Source organism: Coturnix japonica, chromosome 4 (genome assembly GCF_054131305.1).
Source record: "Coturnix japonica strain WE chromosome 4, WE-NBRP24, whole genome shotgun sequence".
NCBI lineage: Eukaryota > Metazoa > Chordata > Aves > Galliformes > Phasianidae > Coturnix > Coturnix japonica.
The window spans coordinates 53064259-53090352 of NC_140666.1; the positions used below are offsets into that span (position 1 = coordinate 53064259).

Sequence of the window (26094 nt, forward strand, 5' to 3'; positions counted from 1 at the left end):
AGGTCAGAGAAGCTCTCTGACCCGACCAGCTGGGTGACACAGGCCAAACAATGATGAATGCAGCTTCAGTAGATCTTGCCAGAAGGATCTCAGAGTTGCCTGTTGAACAGCTATGAGACAACCACACTTGCCTTTTGTCCATCTTTTTTTTCTTTCTTTCTTTCTTTTTTTTTTTTTCTTTTCTTTCCTGGATGGGAGTTTGTGGGAATACATGCAGAGTTTAGGAAGGCACAGTCTCATGTGTGCAGAGGTGTCTTCCTGACTTGAGCCTCTTGGGCCTCCTTACCTGTCTCCCTGATTATCACCTTTTAGAATGGGTATTCGTTCCCACCTTGAACTACTTTTAACACCTACCCTGGTGCAATAAACTTGCCTTTAGGCACTGCTGCTGAGGATGGTCAATGATAACCCGTAGCTGTATGGAACCTTGCTACACTGGCACTCAGATTCAACTGTCATTGGTCTCACTCATGTGCTTCAGGCCATCTTGACTGCTGCAACCACAAGCATAGTGGAAGATAACGGTTTTATTGGAAAGGGTAGGCTAGTGCTGCAATTTTCAACTTACCCCAGACTAAAGCAGATAGAGTCACTCTTGAGTACTGAAGATCCAGCAACTATCTAAAGACATCTGGGTGAATATTCAGCCTGGTCTACAAAGTTCACAAAAAGTGCAAGGACAGACTACAACCCCCTGTGAATTATAAAGACGGCTTAAAACTGAGATGACTATTGCATGGGATAGCCCACTTGACTAGCTCCACTCATATTCTCTCATCATTAAAATGCCTGAAGCATATTAAACAAGCAAAGACTTTTCTATAAATACAGGCAGTTCACTGTGTGCTGCCATCTGCAACCAAAACATCTCACAACAGCCATTCACCACCTTACCTGCTCTAGAGGAAGGAAAAACAAGAAGATGGCACTGCAGCTGTTATGCAAGTTACTCTAACTAGGATTTGGTTCATGGGATCATAACTTTGTTCTAGTAAAACCTGACACTGACTGACATTCTACAATATATCATCACCAAAAGCCAGAACGTCTCACAGAGCAGTGTTAGCACACCCTCTCCATCTCAAACTCTGATGGGTCAGTGGTTCAGTACTGACCTGGGGGAAGCAGCGCTATGCACTGAACAACTTTGTGTCATTTCTTGTTGCTTTTCAAAGTCTCCCACCCAAGGACTGACACAGTCCAGCCTGTTAAGCTAATGAGAGCTGACAAGATCACAGCTCAAGAGCAATAAAAGATACAGAACAATAGATGCTCACCCTGGTTCTCTTCAGCTCCAGCCAGTAGAAGAACCTTTTGTTTAAGCAGCCGATGAGATACACAAGAAGATGTAGAGATGCAGAGCTACTCAAGCGCACTTACTTTTGTTTCTTCTTACTCTTTTCTCCTGACTCCTGACTGCATTGACGTGCTTGTGGCTCACTCTCTTTCAATCTCTATTAAGCATCAATATAAGCTACAAAATGATAATGTCATTGGTGAACGGGAAAACCTAAACACAGTTTATCATTAGCATTTGATGATGGATTAAGTAACAGCTCGTCTTCAGGAAAACCCACATTAAAATCCTCTCTAATATTTTTTTTTCTGTATGCTGTTAGTCTCTTCTTCTTAGAAAGCCAATTATACATACAAGTTTCTCAGCTCACACAGGAGCACAGTCTTCCCACATTCTTGCTGCTTTTCAACACCAGCCACTGGGACACAGACTGAAGCATTTCCAGTTTTTTTGTTTACAGCACGCTACCCCAAAGGACTAGGCTGCATCTAACCCTTTGTCTTTATGTAGGTCAGAAAAGGAAGCCAGACTGCAGCTGACCCTCTGGCTTTGATGACAGCTCCGTAGAAAAAAATAAAGCTATGACGTGGGGTAAGGGTAGTTTTTAGGTCTACTCCATACTGAATAAATGGGGACGTAGATATTGTTTGATACGCTACATTAGAGAATTAGAGTCAGACTTGGGAAGAAGTGCAATGGCTCCTTTTCCTAAAACAGAAGGAAATGTCACTAAATTGCATATATGAAGTTGCCAGGCAAGCAGTACTGGGGAGGTGTACTACTCTTAGCATCCCTTGCAGAACAGCACAGAGGGTGCCATGGGGCCCTTGGCCAAACCCAGTTGCCACTGACAGACAGGCCAAACTCAATTGCAGGATTAAAAAATACAGCTGCTCTGTACTTTCGGAGAGGGCTAGGCAATGCTGTCTGCCCCCTCATGCCTGTGGCTGACTTTCTGGGCTGACAAAAAGGGTGAGTTGCCTCTGATGAAGCTGTGATGGAAACTTAATCCCCTGCAACAATAACCCAGTACTAGGAAAAATCCCCGGGCCCAGGCATAAGGGAAAGAGGGAACCCCTTCCAAGGGCATTCACTTCTACATCAGTCTTTTCCCTCTCACCCACCTCCTTCCCAGCTTTGCTAATTTGGCATTAGTTTGCATGGGCTGTTTGCAGAGGCATAACAACAGAAGTCTACTTGCAAAGCCTGCAGAAACCTCTTAGCTTGAAATCAGAAATGCGCAGAGTCCCAGGAGAACAAAAATGTTTGAACTTGCCTCCCCAAAAGTGTTGTATTCATTGACTTGCAAGCAGGGGGAACAGTAGTAGTAATTTAACCTAGGGAAAAGTGCCAACAACTTATTTAATTGCAGAGTTTGTGCCAACAACACCACAATACAACTATTAATACAAGTCTACAGTACAAGACTAATTCTTCTAACCTTTCACTGTTGCCTTATAGTCAGGTCAGCGGCTGCATCCCTTCTGTGCTGACACTATTCAGTCAACACTGGCAACTGCTTTTAGGCTAACATGGAGTGAAGCAGTGCAGGAGGAAGAATGGGGGATCATTGATAAAATGAAGATCTCTCCCCACGACCCCAGCCCTCTCTGTACAAATGTTTCTCACTTCTTCCTCTGTTTCAACTGTCTCTCTTGAAACTAGAAATGTGTTCTGCCATGTATCTGCACCTGGAAAATAGCCAGATCTTTCGGTCTGAATTCCATCAGCTCATTCCCCAGTTTCCATGAGACTGAATTTGAGAAATGTGGCTCTCTCTCAGCCCGCTGACAAGTTCGGTCACTGAACAACAAATGAAAATCTGAGACCTGACATGAGGGGAAAATCCACTTTTTAAAAATTGAAATAATGCTTACCTAAAAAGAAAAAAAAATCACAGTAAGAATGTAGCCAGCACAATTTTTCAAGGACGTCAATATTCTGACAATTATATGCCATTGTAAACATCTCTAAATCAAACATAAAAAACAACACAGACTCCAAGCAAAATGATTATGAAGGCTGCAAAGTCACTGATGCTTTTGAAGACTCGCTGACTCTTGCTTCACTTTCACTCATTGCTGTATTTATATTCTTTCATATTTGCATCTAGGCTATCACAACTATAAACTCCAAAACCAAGATATATATATTTTTAATGCTCATAAACAGCACAAAGGGACTCTAGTTTTCAGCTGTCATGTGCTGACATTGTCATGGTAGAAAAGCTGATTATAACCAGAATAGAAAATCAAGAATACTTCTCTATGACAATAGTTAACATTCCTTATCATGAAGTCAGAATTGCTCTATAGGTGTCAGAAAATTTTTTACAACGTGCAGGGAATAGATGCTCTTTCAGTTCTTCCAAAAAACCCATTTCTTGCCACAGCATCTTCAGGGATCCTGGAGACCTTTCTGGCCTCTTTCTGCCCCATGAAACTGTTTCCATTTTGCACTTTGAAATGAATCCGTTTGCCATTTCTTAAACAAATGTTTCAGTTTTACTTTTATCTGCTGTATGGGAATTAATATTTGGCATTTATCTATGCCTCTAAAAGCAAAAGAAGTCACAAAAACTTATAAATAATTGCAAATGTGAAGATTAGGCATATTTTCAAAAAGTTGTCTTCACCAGAAAGGCAAAAAAAAAAAAAAAAAACAAACCCTAACTGCTAATATTACAAGAAAAATGCCTGAAAAATTCAATATCCTAAATTGCACAGTTACAATTCAAGTCACATTCACAAAATAACGCAGTGTTGATAATGGCTGTTGAATAGCATTATCTCTTTTATCTCTGTTGCCTGGTATTTAAAACATTTTAACTGCTGAGATGGACAGGACAAAACTGCTTACTGCATCATTGTAGAATGTGTGACTGAAACCCTGTAGAACATGGAGCTGTGACATTTGTCAGCTAAACTTGTCATTCACCCATACATTGGAAAATCCCCATTCTTGAGTGAGAATAGAGAATGGCTTTCAGGCTGCCAGATTATCTGGAGGGGTCTGTGGGAACTGCAAAACATTGCACCTGCCTGAAAAATGGCACCAACTCAGCACAAGATGTTTCCAGAGGGGAAAGTTAGTATATGGGAGGAATGCACATAAATCCTGTTATTTCTTAATGGGATTTGGGAGCTTATTTCTCACCCTGTGCTTTGAAATGTATCCCACAGCCTATTCTATTAATGAATTTAAGCACAGTGATTTTCTTATCAGCAGGAATCATTCATCACTGAGGTTTGAGGGGTTTTTTTGATGGGATTTTTTAATGCAAGTGTGAAAAATTAGTATTACGCTTGAATACCAGTTAGGATGTTAACAAGCTGTGTCCTGGATAAGCTGGCCTTGTCTGTTCCTGTTGTCCTTTTCCTGATTTCAATTGACCAAGAACGCTAGCATAATTTATTTATTTATTTCAAGATCATGGCAAAGTAGTAAGACTTGCGGAAACACATCTAGGCACTGCCTAAATATGGAATTCTATTTGCAGCTCAGCCACACAAATGAGCCCTATTATATGAAACAAATTTACATCAAGAAGGTGTTTTTCTCACTGTAACACACTGGGAGCATGATACACAGACTTAATTTCCACAGCGGGAGGTTGCTTCCCAGCATTTAACAACTTCTGTCTCTTTAAAGAGCTGAGGTTTTGGCAAATCCAGTCCAGATCTCCTTATAAACAAGGATCTGGTTAAATGAATTAAGGGTTTAAGTGGACCAATGAAGGAGACAGGAAAAACCTTTGGATGAGACAGATATGGTAGCCTACATGTGAAACAGATACTCCTTGTTCTACACATAATGACAGGTGTGGGTCAGACAAGATAAGAAAGCTACCTCTAGGCAGCAACAGAACTACAGCCCAAAGCCTCTAGAGTGATGAAAGAATACCAGTCAGTTCTCGTTCATGCTCAAATCCAAAGACTGCAGTCTCAGCTCTCCAGTGAAGAAGAGAGATTTACCTCCTGGGTTGATGAATATCAACAATTTTTAGGGTTTTCTGACAGTGGTCTTGGATGTTTTTCACTGCAAGCAGATGGAGATCCCCTCAAGGCTTTGTATCCACACAATTAAGTGGCAAAGATTTTGTGGTTCAGCAGTATATTTTCAAAGGCCTCAGTACATTTTTTCTCTGACTCCTAACGCTTGTTGGCAAGCAAGTTACAATTCTTCTCCTTTTCTCTTTCAAAGATCTCTCCTCAAGTCTTAGCACTCTCTGCACAATAGATCCATGCTGGATTCATGCTTCACAGTTTCGAGCTTTACCAAAAGATCCTGAAAAGCAAACACTGATGAAATTTGAGATGAGATTAGCTCAGCTATTATTAAGGATGGTTTTTCCTCATATGCCTTGAACTCCCAAGAAGCAAGAGAAAGGCTGAGTTTAGTGGAGTCTTCCATAAGCAACCATTTCTGCTGCACAAACTGCAGAAGTGATTTAAAGAGTGCATGCATTCTCTGCTTCTCATTCTAGGATCAGTGTAACCTTAACTATGATTACACCTGCTACAGCCAAGTGAACAAGGATACGTGGCATTTTTTCCTAACTAATCTCTTTCACATAAGCTAAAGCCACTGCAGGATTTACAAAGGCTCTGTTTACTGACCCAAAGGATTACATGTTGTTTTTAATCACGATTCCTCTCTGTCCAGGAACCTGAGAATAAAATATTTTGTCTATTAAATCCTGTTGTTACTTTGAAGGATGCCATTGTGCCAGGGGAGATTCAGGTTGGATATTAGGAACAAATTCTTCTCAGAGAGAGTGATAATGCATTGGAACAGGCTGCCCAGGGAAGTGGTGGAATCACCATCACAGAATCATAGAATTGCTGGGGTTAGAAGGAACCTCAAGAGATCATCAAATCCAACCCTCCTGCTAAAGCAGATACCCTACAGTAGGTCACACAGGTAGGCATCCAGGCAGGTCTTGACTATCACCATAGAAGGAGACTTCACAGCCTCTCTGGGCAGCTGTTCCAGGGCTCCATCACCCTTACCATAAAGAAGTTATTTCACACATTTATATGGAATTACTCCTCCTATTGCTACACACCGAGAAGCGCCTGGACTCATCCATTTTCCTCCAACCTCCTTTTAGATATTTATAAATATTAATCAGCCTTCATTTCCCCAGGTTGAACAGATCCAGGTTATTCAGCCTTACTTCACACAGGAGATGCTCCAGGCCCCTTATCATCTTCATGGCCCTCTGCTGGACTCCTACTAGAAGATCCCTGTTCTAAATGTGGCCTCACCAGGGCAGAGTAGAGGGGGAGGATCACCCCAGACTTTGATCCTGACACAGTATGCACTCGGCTGGTAATTTACCCTATTCCCCTTCTTTCTGGGTCCCAGCCAACCATGTGGTACTGATGGATATACTTGGTGGGCATGGTGGCAATCAGACAGCAGCTGGACTAGATGACCTCAGTGGTTTTTTCCAAGCTGAATGATTCTGTGATTCTATGATTACACCACATATGGTTTTCTGCAATTCATACTGCTGTAATGCAGTGTAGTGATGCAAATCTTTCAGGCAAGACACTTCAGTGGATTTGGACTGAAATTTTGCTGTTTGGGTTGATCTCTGGTAAGGAAGTAACTATAAAGCATGACAGGCCAGGTGAAGACAAACATCCATCAGTCCTCTTCTTAGCATGGAGGTATGACTCTTTTCAAGGGCAATTTTCTTCCCCATGTACATTCACAAAAGCCATGTCATCAAGTTGTCTGTGAATCTCAGAATTCATCTTTGTTAATCTCTGTTAATAAGGATAACCAAGGTACTCCCAAAAGATGGAGTCATGATGAATAAGAGACCAGCTGACACTACTCCTATCTTCAATCTAAAAAGCTCCTACTACCTTTACTGGGGCAGCACCAGTACAAGGTACCACTTACAACAGTCAGCCAGTTTGTCTGTAGCTGCTAATTCAAGTGCTGTGGAAGTGAACAGAAGTCTTTTTGTGCTAGAGAACGATTGGCAGCCTAATGGAGGGAGCTAACAATAGAAGCCTTTTCATCCAGCAATTCCCTAGCTTTAAGAAGAGGTAGGCAATCCTGTCCCATGTGCTGGCATCAGCAGTCTTTTGTGAGGCCCTAGTCTCAGCCCTGAAAAATGAGAAAGAGCAGTGAAGAACTCTAACTCTACTTTCTGGAACAATTACAGCATCAGTTCCCTTTTCCTCTGAAAGTGGAGGTCCACTGCCACCACATTTCCTTGGCACCTGGGATCAGGCACCTGCCTCATCTATTACCAGTCTAACAACAAATGTCAGACATGCAGATGAATGATGTTGCACAATGAACCCCTCCACTCATCAACAGTCAAGAACAACTTTCTCCAATGCAAAATACGAAGGATGGGAGAGTGGGGAGAGGGGAATCAGGAATTGCTTCCATTGTCCAAACTGATTTAGTCCTTAACCTTTTTACTACAACTCAGATATCAGTCAGTGCAGGCATTTGGTGCTTTTTGCTGAGAGGATCACCCTTCTGCCTGCCTCTGGACTGAGACCAAGCACAAGCAACTACTTTATGAATTAGCCCTAGACAAATCACAGCCCACTTATTGCTTTCCCCAGGGAAAATAAGAAGGGACAATGAGCATACCACTCTTCCATGCTCCATCAGCTGATGTAGTTAAATACCAAAAGACCAGCACACAGGTGATTCTTACATACCACTCTTGTTCTGTTCTTACACATGAAAAACAGTTCTAAGGACTTGACATATTATACATGACATCCATATCTGTGGCTCTAAATGCACAATCAGGGCTGAAAGCACTCTGCAAGAAGGCTTGAGTGTAATAAGATGTTTATGGCTTTGAAAGGGATCCATTCATCAACACACTTAATTTTGTATATAGAAAGACAAAAAGTGAAAAAGCATTTTTCAACATTAACAGCACAGAGGGCCTAAGCTATTCTAGGGCAGTAATAAGGAAAATGAAGTCTGTGTCTATCCAAACAAGAACCAGTAGGGAAACTTTCAAACAAACAAGCAAATAAAATCACAGAGGAAGTCACAGTGTCTCAGGCTTTGATTCATGTCCTCATGCCTATCTCAAATCTGCCACGTTCAAATAAGTCCCATTTAATGAGAGCATCAACTATCCATCTTCTTGGTGCTTGCAGCCCTACAGAAAGACTAACCATTCCTAAACAGGCAATTGTTACACAGAGGGATGAGGAATGGATGAAAAGGAACTGCCTGTCAGTTTGTGAGATTATTTTGTCTATTGGGGCTTTGAGCATTTGCATGGGGAGAGCAATTGTCTCATGGGACTACCCTAATGGTAAAGTGCTGATCCTGTGAGTGTTGTGATGAAAGTACTATAAAGTTTGGAGTCAGACCAGAAGCAGAGATAGGAAAAAGTGTCCATCCAGGAGTAGGTAAAATCCAGAATGGTCTTTTGGGTTTTGTCTTGTAAAGATTGGTGGAATGAACCTCATTACTTGTCACTAAATGCTCTATGAGTTCGCTGAAGAAAGCAATGTGAACAAGGCATCACAATCAAAACTACTACAGGATAAACACTGAGGCAGGTGGCAGTGTGGTGGAAGACAGCCTGATCCAGCTGCAGCAAGTACTGATTCCTGCAGGGCCGTAACTGTCAGAAGAATGCACCACAAGTTGTGCCAGGCTTTTAACAAGGTCTTAGAACAAGAAACTGAGGACTGTTCCAAGCTATTCCTGTCATTATCAAATGTTTACTTCTTCCTATATCCCTGCTGAGAGAGAAACCTCAGAGTCTGTGTCATACTTCCAGCCTGAATCCCTGTAAGTGACCTGTTCTTTTGAGTTTAAGGAACTGACTCCCACATAGCTGCTGTCTGAGAGAGAATGCTTTAGATGCTTCATAGGAAGAGAAATAACTCTCTTGTTCATATCATGAATATGGAGCTCAAAATAAAGAGTCCTGTAACAACCAAAGCTATTTCAAAGGCTTGTGCATAATAGTAAGAAAATGACTGCAGAAATAGATTGCTTGGCTCTAGAATGGTTAATACTGAAGATTTCTTAACTGAAAAACACTCAGAGCAAACAGAGAGGGAACAAACATTCTATTCCCAGTTTGCCTTTGCTGCCTGGAACAGTCAGTGCTTTCATTTTTGTAACACTGCTTTCACAGCTTAAAGTGAACCAAAACAGTAATATACAAATGCAAATCTGGGTATGCATATGGTTTTATGGTCAAAGGAAATCAGGTTCCAGTTCAGCATTCAGTATCACCAGCCATCACTTCTGCATTTGTAATGTGAACAAATCTCTCCAAATCTGAGCCAAAATTACATAGTTCTAAACCACTACTAAGTGGGCACAAAGGAAAAAAGAAGAAAAAAGAAGAAAAGAGAGAAATGTACTAAGATCTGAAAACAGAGAAGGGGAGATCCTTACATGGGATGTGGTTTCCAGTGGTTCTGAAGTATTAATGACATTTTTATATAATATCAGATTTCGCTTTTAAACACTAATGGACAGAAGAAGAAAACTAGCATGCTTAGAAAAAGGAAAGTAATACAACTTTACAGTCTTCTTTCCAAAGGAATATTTGATAACCATAAACAGCACATCTTCTAGAGATTTAGGCCAGACTTTTTGAGGTCTGTAAATTTACAAAGTTCATTCAGCTGGGGAAAACAAAAACACAACGTGCTCACTTCAGACAGTCCCTTTCCTCCTCCCACCAAACTGTTTTTCCTGTTCACTTCATGAGGATATTTATTTCTCTGAAAACTGTGAGCAGTTCTAAGTAAAGAATTTGATTGACAACTAGTCTTTAAGCTCATATAAATAAGAAATTCTTCCCCAGGAAGAACACAGAACCATAGTTTCCCTTTCAAACTCTCATCTGTATTCTTCACTGACAACGTTTTATACCACAAAGTGAATACAAAAAGGAAAACACATTTTGTTAATTTTCAGCCTATAATCCATCTTTTTTTCAAACCATTTATATTTTGGTGCTGATTTAGATACTGACTTTTAGACATTCACTTCAGGCTCCTTGGAAAAGCAATGTGCAGCTGACATATTTTTTGCCCATTCTTCTATTCGTTCCTGCGCTTATTTCCACAGAGCTTTAATTTCAGAGGATCCATCACATGTTTGTTCTTAAGTGGCACATCAGGAAGACACAATCCCAAAATCCTGTGGTCCAACCAGCAGGTCCAGAAGACAAAGGAAATTTCCTGAGGCTCCCAAGAAACTAAGTGCCATTCTAGGCCAGTCAACACCCTGAATTTCCATTTTGCTGACACAGTGTTAGCAGTTCCAGATTTCTTTTTCTGAAAATGAGTATGTTCTTTTAAATGCCCTATACAGACAGAACTATAAAATAATAGGATTCTGCAGCTTTCACGTGAAGAACTGTATATAGTTAGTTGAGAAACAAGATAGAAAAAAAGTAAGTTAGGAGGAATGTCAAGGCATTTTCCTCAATGGAGAGGGGAAATGTGGGTCAGATGTAAAAAAATTGCTTATGGTTCATCCTCCACACAAAGCAGACTGTGAAAGACCTGTGCTGAGGACTTTGAATTAGTCATCATCAAACTGCTTCAACAGTCTTATGTTTCCATAGGCAAAAAAGCAAAGTTAGCTAATAAAGGTCATCTGTTTAAACTATCTAAAATTACGTTAGCTGCACAACCAACATTTCTGACAAGCTGATTTAGACTTGGTTCCATGATGTGCTGAGCATCGTGCCTGATTCAGCAAAGCATTTACTAGCGTGTTTAACTCCGTGTTCTATCTGTGCACTCAACCATGCACACAACAACAGTCAGGCTGTCTTACTGCACAGGAGCACTGCAGTGCATCTATACAGCAAGAGGACTTCTGCTGAGAAGCTGTAACGACCTTGTTATTGGTGCAAGGAACTGCCAGAACTATGGTAGACCGAGCTCAAAAACACCACTTCCAACCAGCTCAAAATACAGGCCAGATTTTTGCTATATTTGTGGGTCCCAAAGAACACCAGTTCCTGATGACTGCAAATAACTACCATATTTGAACAGACTTGCTGTCTGTCCTGCAGTCTGTAATGTTGATGTTGCACTGATTTTAGTAAAGCTACAAGCTTTCGTAGGTACCAATTTCAATATTTACTGAAATCTACCTTTTTATTTACACTGAAGCAATTTAACACAACTCTGTCAATGCAAACGGTCCTTGAAGCAGATGTAAATATGATTTATTTGCGAAAACAGACTGGGAAGCTGAAAGAAAAAATCCCTACCTTAATTTTGTATAATCAGAAATGAAAATCTGATATCCATACTTTCTATATTTAATGATAACATTGTTTAGAAGTGCTGTACCTGCATGAGTAGCGCTAGTGCTCTTGTGCAAGTACAGGAGGGTTTGGCCGGTTAACATAGTTCAGTTGATTATTTCCCACAGTTCCTCACTGCTCCACAGTATAATTGAGATAATACTGAATTAGCTAAATTACTAATATACAATTCATTCTAAAGAATGCATAGTGAATTCCCACCCAAGAATTCAAACACAAGAAGAAATGAGTTTCTCCGATGAAATTGGAAATCTGCTGTAGGTGCTGCCCAGATTCCAGAAAGCACAGCTTAGTCACGCTAACTGTTCTCCAGCTCACTGCTGCTAACACATAAGTAGAACAAAATGCCAACACTGACAGCACAAACTTAGCAGAAGCTCCAAGTTTTTTTTAACAATGCACATTTTTGCAGCGCTGCTTCACAGAATGCAAGCACAAGGCATAGAGCTCCCAGCAGCGCTATGCACGCTCCAGACATGTTTGACATTAAGGGGCCTCGTTGTCGTGGAAACCAAATCCCATAGATTAATTAATGTTCAGCATCCAGAGCCATCCCTCTGCCTCTCTGCCTCCCTACCCCTAATTAAAAAAAAATCCCAGCACAGGGGGTAGGGCTTTTTATGTCACAGAAGAATGTCAAAGCAAAAAGAAATTCAGTTTCCTCACAAATGTAGAGCACAGCCGATAGGTAAAGAATAAATGTGGAGTGTTAGTCCCTCAATGCTTACAGAATGAAAAACATAATACCATTTCAATGAGACTAGTTTTGCATCCTGTGGCATTGCCAAACTATATCCAATGAAATAATGCAAGAAGGAGAGTTGAGATCTCTAAAATTCTTTTTCAGTAAACATTATTGAATCATAGTCTTCCTTTTTTCTTTCAACATGCAGATGCACAAACTGCCAGCAATTTCTTTCAGGTGAGCTATTCAAGTGACTGGCATTTTCATGTGAATATCTGCACAGTGAATTGCAGGATTTGAACAAAGTTGATTTAGCTTTCTTTCAGTTGACATCAGTTCTGATTGTTTGCATTCCTTGCATGTGTCCTAGTTTACATGAAGAAACAAGATTGGGTGACAGTGCATGTGCACGTAGTGGTGCACTACATAAATCTGTACTACAAAGAAGCAGAATGCACCAGACAGATGACACAAAGGAGAAATATGACTTAGAGCCACAACAGGTAACATTTCTTAACTACCTGTATCACATTTTCAAAACACTCTTAGGGCCACAGGTAAAAAAGTGTTTAAAATATTCACAGATTCAGCTGATGCTTTTGAAAATCCACTGTCGTAAGGATCTGCATCTCTGGGTATCCAGGTACTTTTAAAAGCCTGGTTCCAATGAGAATAAGGAACTCTTGTTTGTTTCTTAAAATATTTTGACAGCTAGAACACAACTGTAGAAGGTATACAACACTTGAAATATCTTTAACAAGCAGAGAGTACATAGTGTGAGTGAACTGCTAACATAACTTGTATGTGTATCAATACGGAATGAGCATTTATTATTCTTTTGTTTTCCACACAGATTTCTGATTAGCAGACACTGCACTGCATCACATGACATAAAGCACTTCTTTTCTCTTCAGAAGAGACTGTTATGGATTACTGAACATGCTGGGATATGCTGCGTTTTCATGACACAAGACAACTGAGTCAGCTCACAACAAAAGAGAGTTCTTTCTCCAATCCATAGGCTGCAGTGCAATAAGCAGATATCATTTCTAAAAGCAAAAATATTTCCTCTGGGACAAAAACTGTACTTTGATATTTAAACAGTGGTGAGAGTTCTCATGTATTGCTCAAAAAGCTACTGAGAAAACCCGGTAACTTCAACAGGTTCTCAACACTTTTCAAATTCAAGCCAAAATACAGTGCCAAATCTAACATCTCAGTCTTAGTTTACAGCACTTGCCCTTTAAATCTGGCACAACTCCTAATTTGTTTGCACTGCATTTAGAAATAGAAAAAATACCTTTGAGATGATTAATGGCTCCCCATTCTCCAGTCCGCCCTTCAGTGTGAATCCCCATGGAGCACCTCCTTGCAGCAGCGCCTCCAGGTAGATGTATCTTCCTCTGTGGGTTATGCTGCTCTCTGAAGACGATATGCTGGTGTTAATATTGTCCAACATCCTCATCTGTTTCATCACATACTCAGTCAGACATTAAACTGACTCTGGCAATCACAGACTAATAAAGCAGCAAATTAAACTCCCCGGACACCCACCACGAGTCATCCCCAAACACATGAAATAAGAAGCATCTGAGATGGAAAATTTTTCTTCAGAGCTGGAGTCCAAGGTGACGGGTTAAAAAAATGTTTCCCACCAACATTTCTGAATGCTGTTTCTCCTTTGGAACTGCCACTTTTTACTGCTGTTTCAGCACTGTGCTCTGCCCATTTCCAGGTATTCTGGGCATGACAGTTTGGTAAAGATTTATCTTCCTGTCCTCGGTCTATCAAATTGAAGTTTTTCAGTATGTGGGCAACAAAAGAAAAATAAAGCTTACACATTTAAAAGCCATTGGCCAGCAAATTGCCAAAATCAAAACGAATGCTTCATTTGTGATTGATTATCAGTCTTTTCTTCCTTTCTGCGTGCCATTTACCATCACAATGCCCTTTTTGCCTCAGCCCACTGCACTAAAAGAATGGACGCGTCTTCTCCCTCTCACGCTCTCAGTTACTTTGTCTGCTTACTACACAATTTTCTGACTTCTCAAAAAAAAAAAAAAAATGCTTGAGGAAGATAAAAGTCCATTCCAAAAACTGTTTAGAGGGGTTTCAAATGTGAAATAACTCCAAATTTATTGGAATAAAAACATACAAAAAACCTATCAGCCAAACAGAAAAAGTAGGTGAAATTAATCCTTTGGGAAAAACGTTAATACGATAGCCGAGCTCTTTTCATTCTCTGTGCTCTCCCCGATAATCTGCCAAAGCTGCTGCAGTTACTGCTGCTATGAGAGAGGGCCAGGAAGTGAGCGAGAGAGAGAGAGGGAGATGGATTAAGGCGAGAAAAGCAGTGCTGCCCAATTGTGCACATCAAGCATGCAACACTAAAATGCAATGTGCAAAAGCTGGGGCTCACCCTTTTATTATGCCTCCAAAACCCACCATCCTTCTGTTTTATTTGTCAAGGAATTGTAACAATGCAAACTGCCAGCTGCTGAAAACACAACAGACCTGTTCCAAATCAGCACAGTGAAGCAGTACTAAAAATTTCACTCTCATAAATGGCTTTTCTTCCACATAGGTATGCACTGACTTCACTAAACATATTTCCTTTCCTCCAAATACTACAGTGTTGTAAGAAATCTCTGCTTTCCCAATAGGTTTAACAAGAATCAGCAGTGTGAATTTAGGATATTCTTATGAATGTAGGCAGTCACCACTGACTACACTGAATTTAGGATTGTGGGTGCATCTATTATTTTATCTATGCATGTAGGCCCTCTGGCATTTATCTCATTGCTTTAGCAGATGTTGACTTTATTCCTAAAATATACCACTAGAGGTGTTCACAAAAACTTCTATTTTATAGCTGTACTTGAACAGGATGATAGACAGGGCAGCTCACAGCCCACCCCCCTTCCTGCTTGCATAGCTGAGTAAACAGATACAGATACAGATACCAGCCTGTACCTGTAAGGTGCCCGTACTTTTGATCTCACAGCACCTGGGATGTGCATTACTTCTCCTCCCAGCTTTGAAAGCAGTGAAGAATTTGTGTTAGCAAACTTAGAATGAACTCTGCTGCGCTCAGATGCTGGCTGTGGGGGAAAGCTTAGCAGCTACAAATCTCTTTACATTTGTGTATGCACTTCATGCTGCCTTATTCCCATTCTCTTTAAGATGTTAAAGTTGCCTCACAGCCTTTTATCTTCCCAGTTCTCATCCCTAAGAGTCAAGAGGAGGAATATAGAAGATACTTCCCTCTTTCTTTTTTAGTCCTTGCTTGTATTGAGCTCTGTATTCTCTGCTTCTCTCCTAGGGCCTGATTTTTCATTTGATTCACATCATGGACAGTCTTACAGCTTCTTTTTATCCAGAAATCATCCTTCAGTTTGCCTCAAATCAGATTCTAAGTACTCCTAGTGTTTCACTGGGAAAACCCTTATTCCAAGTTACCACAAAGAACAATTCATCTCGGTTTCTCTGCAGGCCTTGCTAAGGCTCCAGGAGTCATCTCTTGGGGCCATACATCCTCCTATCCATAACCATCAGAACTATTTAAGACTGTGAGAACATGCCAGTCTATTTACAAGACAAAGAACTCTGAATTATATTCATTTTCAAGAAAAAATATTGCTCACTGTATCTAATGTCTACAGGCACAACATATTCAGTAAGTTTTTTTTTCTCTCATGGTGTTGGCAATGGCTGATGAGTAACTTACAACCGTCTTTTCTGAGGTACTTTTTCTTCTACTCCAGTACTACAGTTCCTTTTGGGTGCTGAATACAACACACCAAATACAACATCATTTTTGTCAGTAACACCACCAAGTTTGTCATCATTTCAAGTGCAGTTTTCTCCCCCTTGTGACAGTCTGCTTGACTCCTGCACTTGCCATAAGTCTTGCTGGGGCTTATGAGCCACAGCAGGCCTTGATGCAACTGTTCCTTGAAATAGAGAGTTCTTGAATAATAGAATGCCAGATGGATTCTCATGACTGTGACCATTTTCAAAGAGGACTGAGTCCAATGTAATTTTCTGCCAGGCTCTGCACAAACAAAACCAGCGCACAATAACTTAATAACACGCAGCCATTATTAATGAAGAAAGCAGAATTAACAAAACACAGATGAGCACTTCTGTGCATGAGGCTAGAGCTAATTCTTCTGATAAATAGATTTCAATGTTGATAAATATATTTCAATTAAGCAGTATTCATTGTTCACCTACATATAACCATTCTGAAGTCTTAAACATAAACCCTTTTTCTCTCACCTTGCTTCTGGCTAGAACCTCACATAGCACAAGTGAAAGGAATTCTCTGATGAGATCCTCTCAGAACAGAGCTGAGAGCTCTGTTCTTGGGATCCAGTAAAGACCTGGATTCAAGAAAAATAATAATAAATAAAAGCTTGAATTATCTCCTACTAAGGCAGGAGAAAATGTCATCATTTTCACTTTTTAGAGTTCAAGAACATACCTTATATTTATCAAAGCATTGCCTCCTCGCTGATGGCTGCCTTAACTTTTACTAAACTCCTTCACACATTCCAAGTTTGTTTTGCAAATGAAGAAGCTCTCCGGAGCAATGCTGCCCCCATCTGTTGCGCTCTGGGTAACGCAGGTTTTTAACGAAGTTGCCAGTTCAAATGGTTTCTATTGACTTAAATGCAAACATTTCACAGATTAGTTAGCAAGCATTTACTTTTCAGAAAGGAGGCAAAAAAAATCTGTTAAGTATTCAGAAAGATATTATTAATCCTGAGTCCCTGAGCTGGCGAGTTATTAGGCTAAATCTAGAAATCAAAGAGAGAATGTTCAGCTTCCACATTTTGTACATTTACTACTACGTTTTTGGTTGCAAAATTAAACACGACACTTTGTTCAAATAAACATTCCTCCTATTTAGCTCAGAGGAAGGAGGAAGAAAATTCTGAGCGATTAAGGGAATAATCATGACAGCAAAGAATTAAGATTACCAATATAAACAGAGCAAAACGTGTGCCAAATTGCCAAAGCCAATTTATGGCCCCTGAATGAAACGTATGCCCCTCACTCTGCAATTACAACTTGTTATGAAAATTACTTTGGGTTTCTATATTTCAAATGCATGACCTCGGTGCCCAGCCCTTTGGTTCACAGGTTCCAACCTCCATAGAAAGAGAAAGGCTGAATTTCACACACTCTCTTACATAGGAGGGCCCATTAGCTGAAGCCTGTTTGTTCACTTCTGAAGCCAGCTCTGGAACAGAGCACTCAGCCGCCTGGTGTCCTTTACTGAGGTGATCGACTGGTGACTGTGCCTGTCCCCCACCTGGAGCTGAAAAGAACCAAGAACCATTTTTTATCTCTGAAGAGACTGGTACAAAAATCCGAAGGCTTTGATTTTATGCAAGAACTGTTTTTTTTGGTAGGAGGCTTTTGGTGCTCTGAGCCTTCCCTCCGATGAGAGGAAGGTTCTTCAGCACTTCTCCCTTCAAGCTCATGGCCCCGCTTGGGGTCGCTCTCGAGCGGCCATTTTGAGTCGGAAGCCGGCGGCGCTGAGGAGAGGCGGGCGGAGGCGGGAACGGGAGGAGGCGGGAAAAGTGATTCTCCTCACAGCGAAGGAGCGGCCTTATGGAGGGGAGGTAGTTGACGTCGAGAAAGTTAAGAAAATAAACAACAAAACACACGGGAGGAGACACGTGGAGGGCTTAGAGGCACTGAGGGGGATCAGGATAGCCCTTTGCAGGTGTGTGAGGGTGTTTGTTTTTAACTTTGAGGTGCTGTTGCGTGGGGGTTGGAAAGTGTTTAAGCAATAAGATGACATTTCTAGTACTTGGGATTGAGTTCTGGATAAAGGTTTTGTTTTTTCTCCATGATGTGCCCTCAAGAGTTGGAAGTGCTATTTTTCCTCAAATTGCACGATGTCAGTTGTATCTGATGGCATTGCTGCTGCAGCTCTCTCTGGCCTGCTCAATCTGCCAGAGTACCTAGGAAAATCCAAATAAGGCCAGTTAAACCCCAAAACTATCTCTAAACAATCATTTTTTCTCCCCCACCTTCCCCTGAGGAATAAGATGTTTAAAGAAGTCTGTATCTGGAAATATAAGAGGGTAACGTCCATCTAATTGTTGGTTAAAAACTTAACAGAGGATACTACCAAGTATTTGTAAAATCTGTGTTCATCCAGGCAAAACAAAGAGTTGGCCTTTATAAAGGGAGGAACCAACTGCCTCAATCTCCCTGAGTTCCTTCTAATCTATATTAGAAGAACAAAATTCATTTGTGTGACATAAAGTTATTTCTTAATATGCCAGAAAACATTATGTTAATAAGTATAAGGACAGTTCTTTTTCTTCACAGTTTGCTGTTAGAAGGGAGCCCTGGAGGTTTGTCAGTGTTCGCACTGTGTGAAGCTGGAGTGTGAAACAGCTGTGGGTAATAGGGAAGAAAAGGATTATTCAGGTCTTCCAAAAGCAAACTGACAACATAAGTCAAATAGTTGGAGTGGCACAAATGGAGAAAATACATTGCGAAGTAGGAGAAAGAATTGAGAATACACCAAATGGAACTGGATGAAGTTAAGCTGATAAACATGTATTGAGAGATTCCGTGCAGTTAATGATATGAGACTGTAAAAAGACCAATTAATGAATGAGCTGAAAGGCAGACAAAGTATGCTGGCTGTCCTTGCAGGTAGTAGCCCCAGCTCAGCTCAGCACAGCTCAGCTAGCTGCTAAATTGAGCTAGTGTTAAAAATAGAATGGAGCTCGCCTTCTGACTCCAAATATGGCTGCTGGTGTAGCAGAAGGTTCCCTTCCAGTATGGGGTGCTCACATTGCTTCAGGGGAGTCGTGGTTTGGTTTGCTGGCAGAGAATGATGAAGGCAGAGCCCATATTGCAGCTAATGTACTGGCAGACCAAGAATCAGCATAGGCAGGTGCTTGCAGAGAACTAACATCTGTGGTACAGCAAATTCTTGGAAATTAATAAAGGTTAGACCTTGTCATCTGACAGAATGCTCCAGTGCAGAGCGTTTGTTGTATAAAGTATAAGTGACCATCTTTCTCATTGTTGAAGTTTCAGAGTTAAAGCTATCTCTTGTATCTGTGCATCCACAGCGCCTTAGTAAGCACACGGCATCATAGGAAGCCTTGGCATCAGTCATAAACAAGCATGGGAAGGGAGCCAGGTTGTATTTTAAAACTGAAGACAGAATTCTGCTAGAGAGCTAAAAGCAATCTGATTGGTAAAGGTTTTTATTATGGCTTAGAGCTAATTTTCCTGCTCAATGAAAATGAATTATTCAGTGTTCCCACTCCTTTTCACAGCACACTATTTAAAGAAGGAAAAGTAACTATTGTAACTATTTAACATTAACTATGTAACAAGACAAGTTAACCTTGTTACCAACCATGTATTTTACATCCGCATTAGCACAGTTGTATTGTACATTGTGGCCTCTCAAGTCCTCTTTTTGTTTGTTAAATATATAAAAGAGGGGGGGGAAAGTGTAGATAGTTATTTCTATTATTATTTCTATTACCAATAGCATTATAAAGTAAAACAATTGAAGGGACTGATCTGTAGTTTACTACAGATGTAGATGTAGTTTACTTTTTTTCCCAGCCAAACATGAGCCCTTTCTCATGGGCTGGTCACCTGCTCAGACCATGATTTTTCCACACAAGCATGCACCGTACAGATGGATATTTGTCAGGTGAATGCAGTAGGACGATCCTGGCAATGTTTGAGAAACAATAAGAGTTGTGGGATATGCATTTTAAAAATTGGGACTGAAATCGCTATGCAGAGCTGCCTATGAAAACTGGGCATTTCTACTAAAGGTTAACACTATATCCAGTGGGATTTTACTCTCTGGAACACTTCATAGTGTCTGCCAGTGCTGATACTTAAGATCGATCTGTCTGTTATTTGGAAAGAAATCAGTGATCCATTTCCATTCTCTCATTGTTGCACCCTAAGAATTTACAGTGCCTGAGAAAATACATGGGACCAAACCTGGGAAAGGCAAGTATGGCTGTTGTGGTAGTCATCTGATGTCATTAGGTGGAATAAGAAATGTGGATACATTCTCACTGTAGAGACTAGTTAACCTTACCAAAATTTAGCATAATTTTTGCAGAATGCAGGTTTTGCCATCATCTTGCTTGCAGGGATCCTTTATGCTCACACACTGCACACCTTCAGTCCCAAGATATGCCTTTGCCCTTCACATCCTATATTACAGGGTTTTTGTTGGCTGCATTTAAGGACGAGTGCACCATATGGACATGTAACATTATTTTGTTGCAAATAAGGTCCGTGGAGGCTGATAGCAGCATGGTTAAAATGGATATCTTCGGTGATAGTCATTTGTGAGTAGTGATTATCTTGTGTAATTAGCATGCAAGTTGGGGTGCCTAAGTTGCCTATATCTTCTATTTAAGTATCTAAATATTGATGAGCTTTTGAGAGGAACATGGTAATCACCACCCAGTGCTGGGTGCTCTGTACCTTTTAAACTGTGGTGACATTAATTTAGTAACCTAAACTGAAATAATAAGGGCATAGCTTTGAAAATCAAGATTCAGAGATACTGGCTTAGCCTTCTTCACCTTTGTTCATAGATTTTTCATTCTATGAAGTTCCCGTGAAAATATAGCTTAAGTGTCTCCACACCTAGAAAACTATCTATATAAATGTATGCATATAGTCAGTTACCTGCATATGTGGCACTTTTAGCTTTGCCTACATTTATTTGAAGGTCAGTGACTACAACAAAAATGAAAGAGTCCAAGTTCTGAGCAGAGAAGGCTGCAGAGTGGGCTCAGCCACACAGTGAAAAATAGATTGTAGTTGTTCATCAAGTTCTGCAGCAACTGTGTCAGTCTGCAGATGTTTGTGTTCAGTCGGACAGGCATTGCATCGGTTGAATTCTGCACTAATTCTTGAAAGAATTGGATTTTCTTGTTTTATTCTTGGCCATCAGTAAGTTACACTTTTCCTTACCTTAGTTTCCCCATTGGTAAAATGCAGATGACACCATTACTTTCCTTCATACAGTCATTGCAGTTTTACTGGCAAAGAGTGAGCGTAAATATTATGTAACATAAAGTACTTTCTCTCAAATCCCTGAGCATGTTTAATGGCAGTCTAGAAGTTCCATGGCATTCTCCCTTGAACAGAAATGCCAAAAATTATGATGTTCTTTTAATAACCTTGTCTTCTCACTCATTTTTCTCCTGGCAATCTTAACGTTTGACATTTTATTTTCTAGGAACTTTCGGTGGAATGGTTAAATAATATTGTTAAATAAATAGTGACTTTTAAAAGAAATCTGTCATACCATGCTAACAAGCCATTTCTTCTCTAGCTTCTCAGCCCATGGAAACTAGTGGGAATACACCTAAGAAACCTACAGGAAAAAAGAGATTAAAAAACTACAAAACCAGGTGGAAACCTTACAGATGAACAGCCAAGGTGTGAGAGTTTATTGAATATATTGGTGTGTTATTTAAAATACCTACATTCCCTAGAAACTGTTTTTGTTACCTGCCAAAGCACTGCCTGCATTCTTACATGGTGTAATTTTAGATGTTCTTATTTTAGCAGCATCCATGTGCACGTTATTCTACTCATTGGAGAATAATTAGATTAACTATGTGATGCATTGTTGCTAAGCCCCTAAACACTAATAAGCTTCAAGATCCTTAACATTCCAAACGTGGCATCTGATTGGGGTACCATCATATGTTGTTGTGTCCAATTATATGAAATTTTAAAAGAGATGATGACTCTTACCCAACTGAAAGATATTATGACAGCAGCGGACTCCAAAACATTGATTCCCAGCAGTGACCTTAAAAGCATATCCTTTCTTCAACTTTGTTTTTTAAATCTGAGTTGACCACAGTGACAGTATTCAAATTATTTCGATAAAGTATAAGGCAAAGGTTCTCAAATTTATTCTTCACCAGTGCTAATATCCTTAGGTAGCCTGTTTCCTGTATCCTACTTTGCAGCTGTATATACGAATCTGTAATGAGATGAGTTTTAGAAAAGCCTCTTATGTATGTGCACAATGAACAATCCTTTTGTCGTGAGCACTGAGCCAAATGTATCGGCATTGTCCTGTAAGAGAGATTTTAAAACAAATAAGATTTTGCCACTACTGCGCCATTTGGCATGTAGGCTCCAGAAAGCAGATTAGTTGGTGACTGTCCATAACTGGGCTCATCTTTCCTGCATCTGAAGAAATGCAAACCAAAGCTGTATTTATAAGATCTTGATAAATACGGAGTGTAACGTGCAGGAGGGTATTAGAAAGCTCCAGGAGTCTGCTTCTGAGGTCTCAATCGTTTTAACATAAGCTGGTGTTCAGCTAATCTGTTCTTTCTTCTATTTTAAGCTTTGGCATCAGTGATCAAAATTCAGGAAATGAAGACTGAGAAAGCAAATGAAAAGGAGGATAAAGCTATTAAAGTGGTTAAAATGAAGATTTGTATACATTAAAGACTACTTTCACGTAAGTTGTGTTTAAAATACGCTTTATTTTTAAAGATGGATAATAAAGGTTCTTGCAGTTTCAAAATTCTTACCAGGATACTCTTTACAGTTTTTACTTTTAAGTGACTGGGAGGTACAGAGGAGTAAATACACATTTAAATACAGACATTTCCACTGGCATACACTGCCAGTAGCCATGTGCTGTGGGTGACACTGGCCACGAGGCACTGCCAACTGATTCACGTTTGAGTAGGAGTTATCTTCTGTGTCTTCTGGATCTTGCACACTATTTCAGATTCTCAAAGTTAGTTTTGAAGTGGTGTGTTGGGCATTTATTTGGCATTCTAAAATAAATCCTTTCCCCTTCACCACTATAGTTAATGTTACTAGTTCCATAAATTCCAGTTAATCTGGATGTCCCAGAGATACCAAGTATTCCCAGTTTAAGCAGGAAACCCAGCCATGGCTCCCACTAACTTTGTGGTGAATACAATGTTTTGAACCACATGCCTACAATTGCAAGGCTGCTCAGATTTCATCCTATACCATGATTCCTTCAAGCAAATGGACTCACAAAATGGTATTTTTTGTATAATTTTCACTACCTGCTACTGAACTTGCTTTGATTTTTAGTAAAAACGGAGGCAGATTAATAACAGTTCCCCTTCAGAGTCTAGAAAGGTTCTGTGAAATGTCAGTCATGGAAGCTGCTGCCTTATTAGCAGAGGACTTCTTCCTATGAGCACTATAATGGGCAGGATGTCCACCTGCAATAATTGGTGTGCAGACACAGAAGAGGGGCTGAACAGTGTACAGCTGCAATCTTGTGAGAATAGAAGGGAACAGGTGGAAAGGTACAAATTGCCAGAGAAGGGAGATCTGCCAAGCAAAAAGCTTGACATCCTTGTGCTGGAATCTGACAGAGTTGGGAACAGGTCTGGACTTCCAGCAGAGGGTCTGGGAAGGTCAAGGGGGAGGCAAGGGGCCACAAATACAAAGGCTGAATATATACATCCTGGATTTTGCAACACAAATATCACCTTGTTATTCCATGTTGTACAGGTGGATGACAGAAAGAGAGCTGGGCAAATGCCGACCACAGCAGCACACCACAAATGGCAATCAACATGCTAACACCAGTCTAGTATATTTGAATGGATCACATAAAGAGTCTCCACACAGTAAGTTTAACTCCCAAAGAAATGTGGGTTGGGTATGGTTTTTGCAGAGACAACTGCAAAATAAATAGGAAGCAGACAAGATTCAATGCAGGTTTCTGTACATGATTTAAAACTTGTTAATGTTCGGTGAGACTCCTGTCCTCATCCAAGCCTCCAATGTCTACTCAGTTTACCATCCAGGGATACCATTTAGCATTTGCATACCAAACTGCTTCACAAATAAGACTAGATTGTATTTCACCTAAAAGTAATTATACTGTCTAATGGTTTGTTTTCAACAGCCTAAGCTGGTCATTGTAAGCTGTAGGCCTTTGGTTGCAGTTTCTTTGCGAAGCTGTGAGTGAGGCAGTTTATTATTTGCTTTTAGAAATTCTGAGCTGATAGAACCACATAAGAATGTCAATAAGGATCTTTTCCTCATATATAGCTTCATTAGCCTCACAGCTGGGACAATGTTATACAGGTACCAAGCCATTCTAAAAGTAATAACTATCCCATTACTAGTGTGAGTCAGCTGTCCTGGTTCTGTCCCTTCCTAGCTCCTCGTGGCAATGTGGTATGAGAAGCTGAAAAGTCCTTAACTGACTTAGTACAAGAACAGCTCAGTGACCAAAATGTTAGTGTGTAATCAACATTGTTCTCATCCTAAATCCGAAGCACAGCACCATAGCAGTTAATGGGAAGAAAATTATCCTAGCCATAATCAAGACACATTTTCAGACTTAAATGGATTGTTCAGTAGTGAGGAATTGTCTCTCTGAGAAGTTAATAATCAACTGCAGTATTCAATAATGCCAAAATCCAAATTTCCTTTTTTTCACTGTACAAATTGCATTTCATTTACATAGCATTTGTTCTGCAGGGCAAGCAGTGATGTGAACAGGATCATAATTTAGATTTTACAGTAAAAACACAATGCACAAACACAATGCACATCTCTGTAGAACCCAGTTCAATCACTGAGCAAGATGATGAAACTGAAACCATGAGGGCTGTACATGCAGCCTGTTGGATCAAAGTGCATGGTGTTTAACTAAAATATTGTCCTCAGTTTGAGAGACTTCTCAGAGTCAGCCTGTTTGAAACACGTTCATTATTGCATTAAGGAATCTATTCTAGTGTAGGTTAAGTGGCTTTCTGGTGAATACCTTAATCTAACACCAGCATTAATCTTCTCAGGTAAGCCTGCAATATATATAAATATACTCAAATGGCAATGGCTGTTCAACCAGTGCTTAAACCTCAAGTTGACATATCTCACTGTTTGAATAGATGGCAGAAGCAGGAGAATTTTTAGATCTCTTGGACTAATATGTTTTGCATGGGCATCTGTGATTCCCAAAGGTTGCTTCTGTTTCAACTGTGTTAGGCATGTTAGTCTCTTTTTTAGATAAGAGCAAAAAATGCAGGTAAGGTTCAGTCAATAAGCTTCTGCATAGTTCTTATTCAGTTGAAGCCATCTGTTAGTGATGGAAACTCACACAAATGTTTAGTCTATTCACTGGCAGTGCATTTGGACAGAGCTTAGCTTTCTGCTAACACATGGTAAGCACTGTCATAATTAAACAGGAGAAATAATTGTTACAATGAAGCAGTAGCACCTTTGATGAAATGAGTCTCATGCTAATAATTTTTAAACCTAAGGTATGCTAAATAAGTCCTAAGCCTTTTAAATTCATGCAGTAAATAATTAAGTCCCATGTTAGTTGTCTGTTGAGAGTTCAGGAGCAGCGTGTACACTTTTACACATTTTAGATCACTGAAGTAGCAGCAGTCAGCTCCTGAACTGTCAAATCCTTCCTCTTCCTTAGTGCCCAGTCACCAGTGACCCCAAATACCTTCCAGACCCTACAACATTTCCTTGCACAGAAGTAGGTCCTTTTCATCCTAGGCAAGCAGTAAACAAGAAAATGCAGTGAGTCTTGAATTCAACTCTCACCCCTATTTCCTACCTTATTCTCATGTAGGAAAGGTCTCTTGAGGAAGGAAAGAAAACTTCTTCACCTGAATCTTTAGGTTGTTCAAGACAACCAGTAAGCAAAGATAATGTTGTTATCTGAAGTAACTAACTCACAGAACAAGTTGCTGTCACATATGTGACTGTTGGGAGGGGCTTGAT

The 26094-nt window shown here is 40.2% G+C and overlaps 1 protein-coding gene and 1 long non-coding RNA gene across 3 annotated transcripts in view; one reads left to right on the forward strand and one right to left on the reverse strand.

The window, feature by feature from the left end:
• SHROOM3 (shroom family member 3) overlaps positions 1-14682 on the reverse strand; it is a 128507-nt gene extending 113825 nt beyond the window's left edge. Inside the window, exon 1 of one of the 2 annotated variants that reach the window (XM_015861637.3) lies at positions 13598-14682. In XM_015861637.3, the coding sequence (XP_015717123.2) occupies positions 13598-13771 (174 nt within the window). In that variant the 5' untranslated portion in view covers positions 13772-14682. The remainder of the gene's footprint in view (positions 1-13597) is intronic. The other variant, XM_015861635.3, reaches the window with a different exon arrangement.
• Positions 14683-17895: 3213 nt separating this feature from the next.
• LOC146761072 (uncharacterized) lies at positions 17896-22814 on the forward strand. Its single transcript, XR_014945862.1, has 3 exons — positions 17896-18034; positions 21662-21768; positions 22697-22814. It is a non-coding gene; the product is annotated as an uncharacterized LOC146761072 (long non-coding RNA).
• Positions 22815-26094: the final 3280 nt, after the last annotated feature.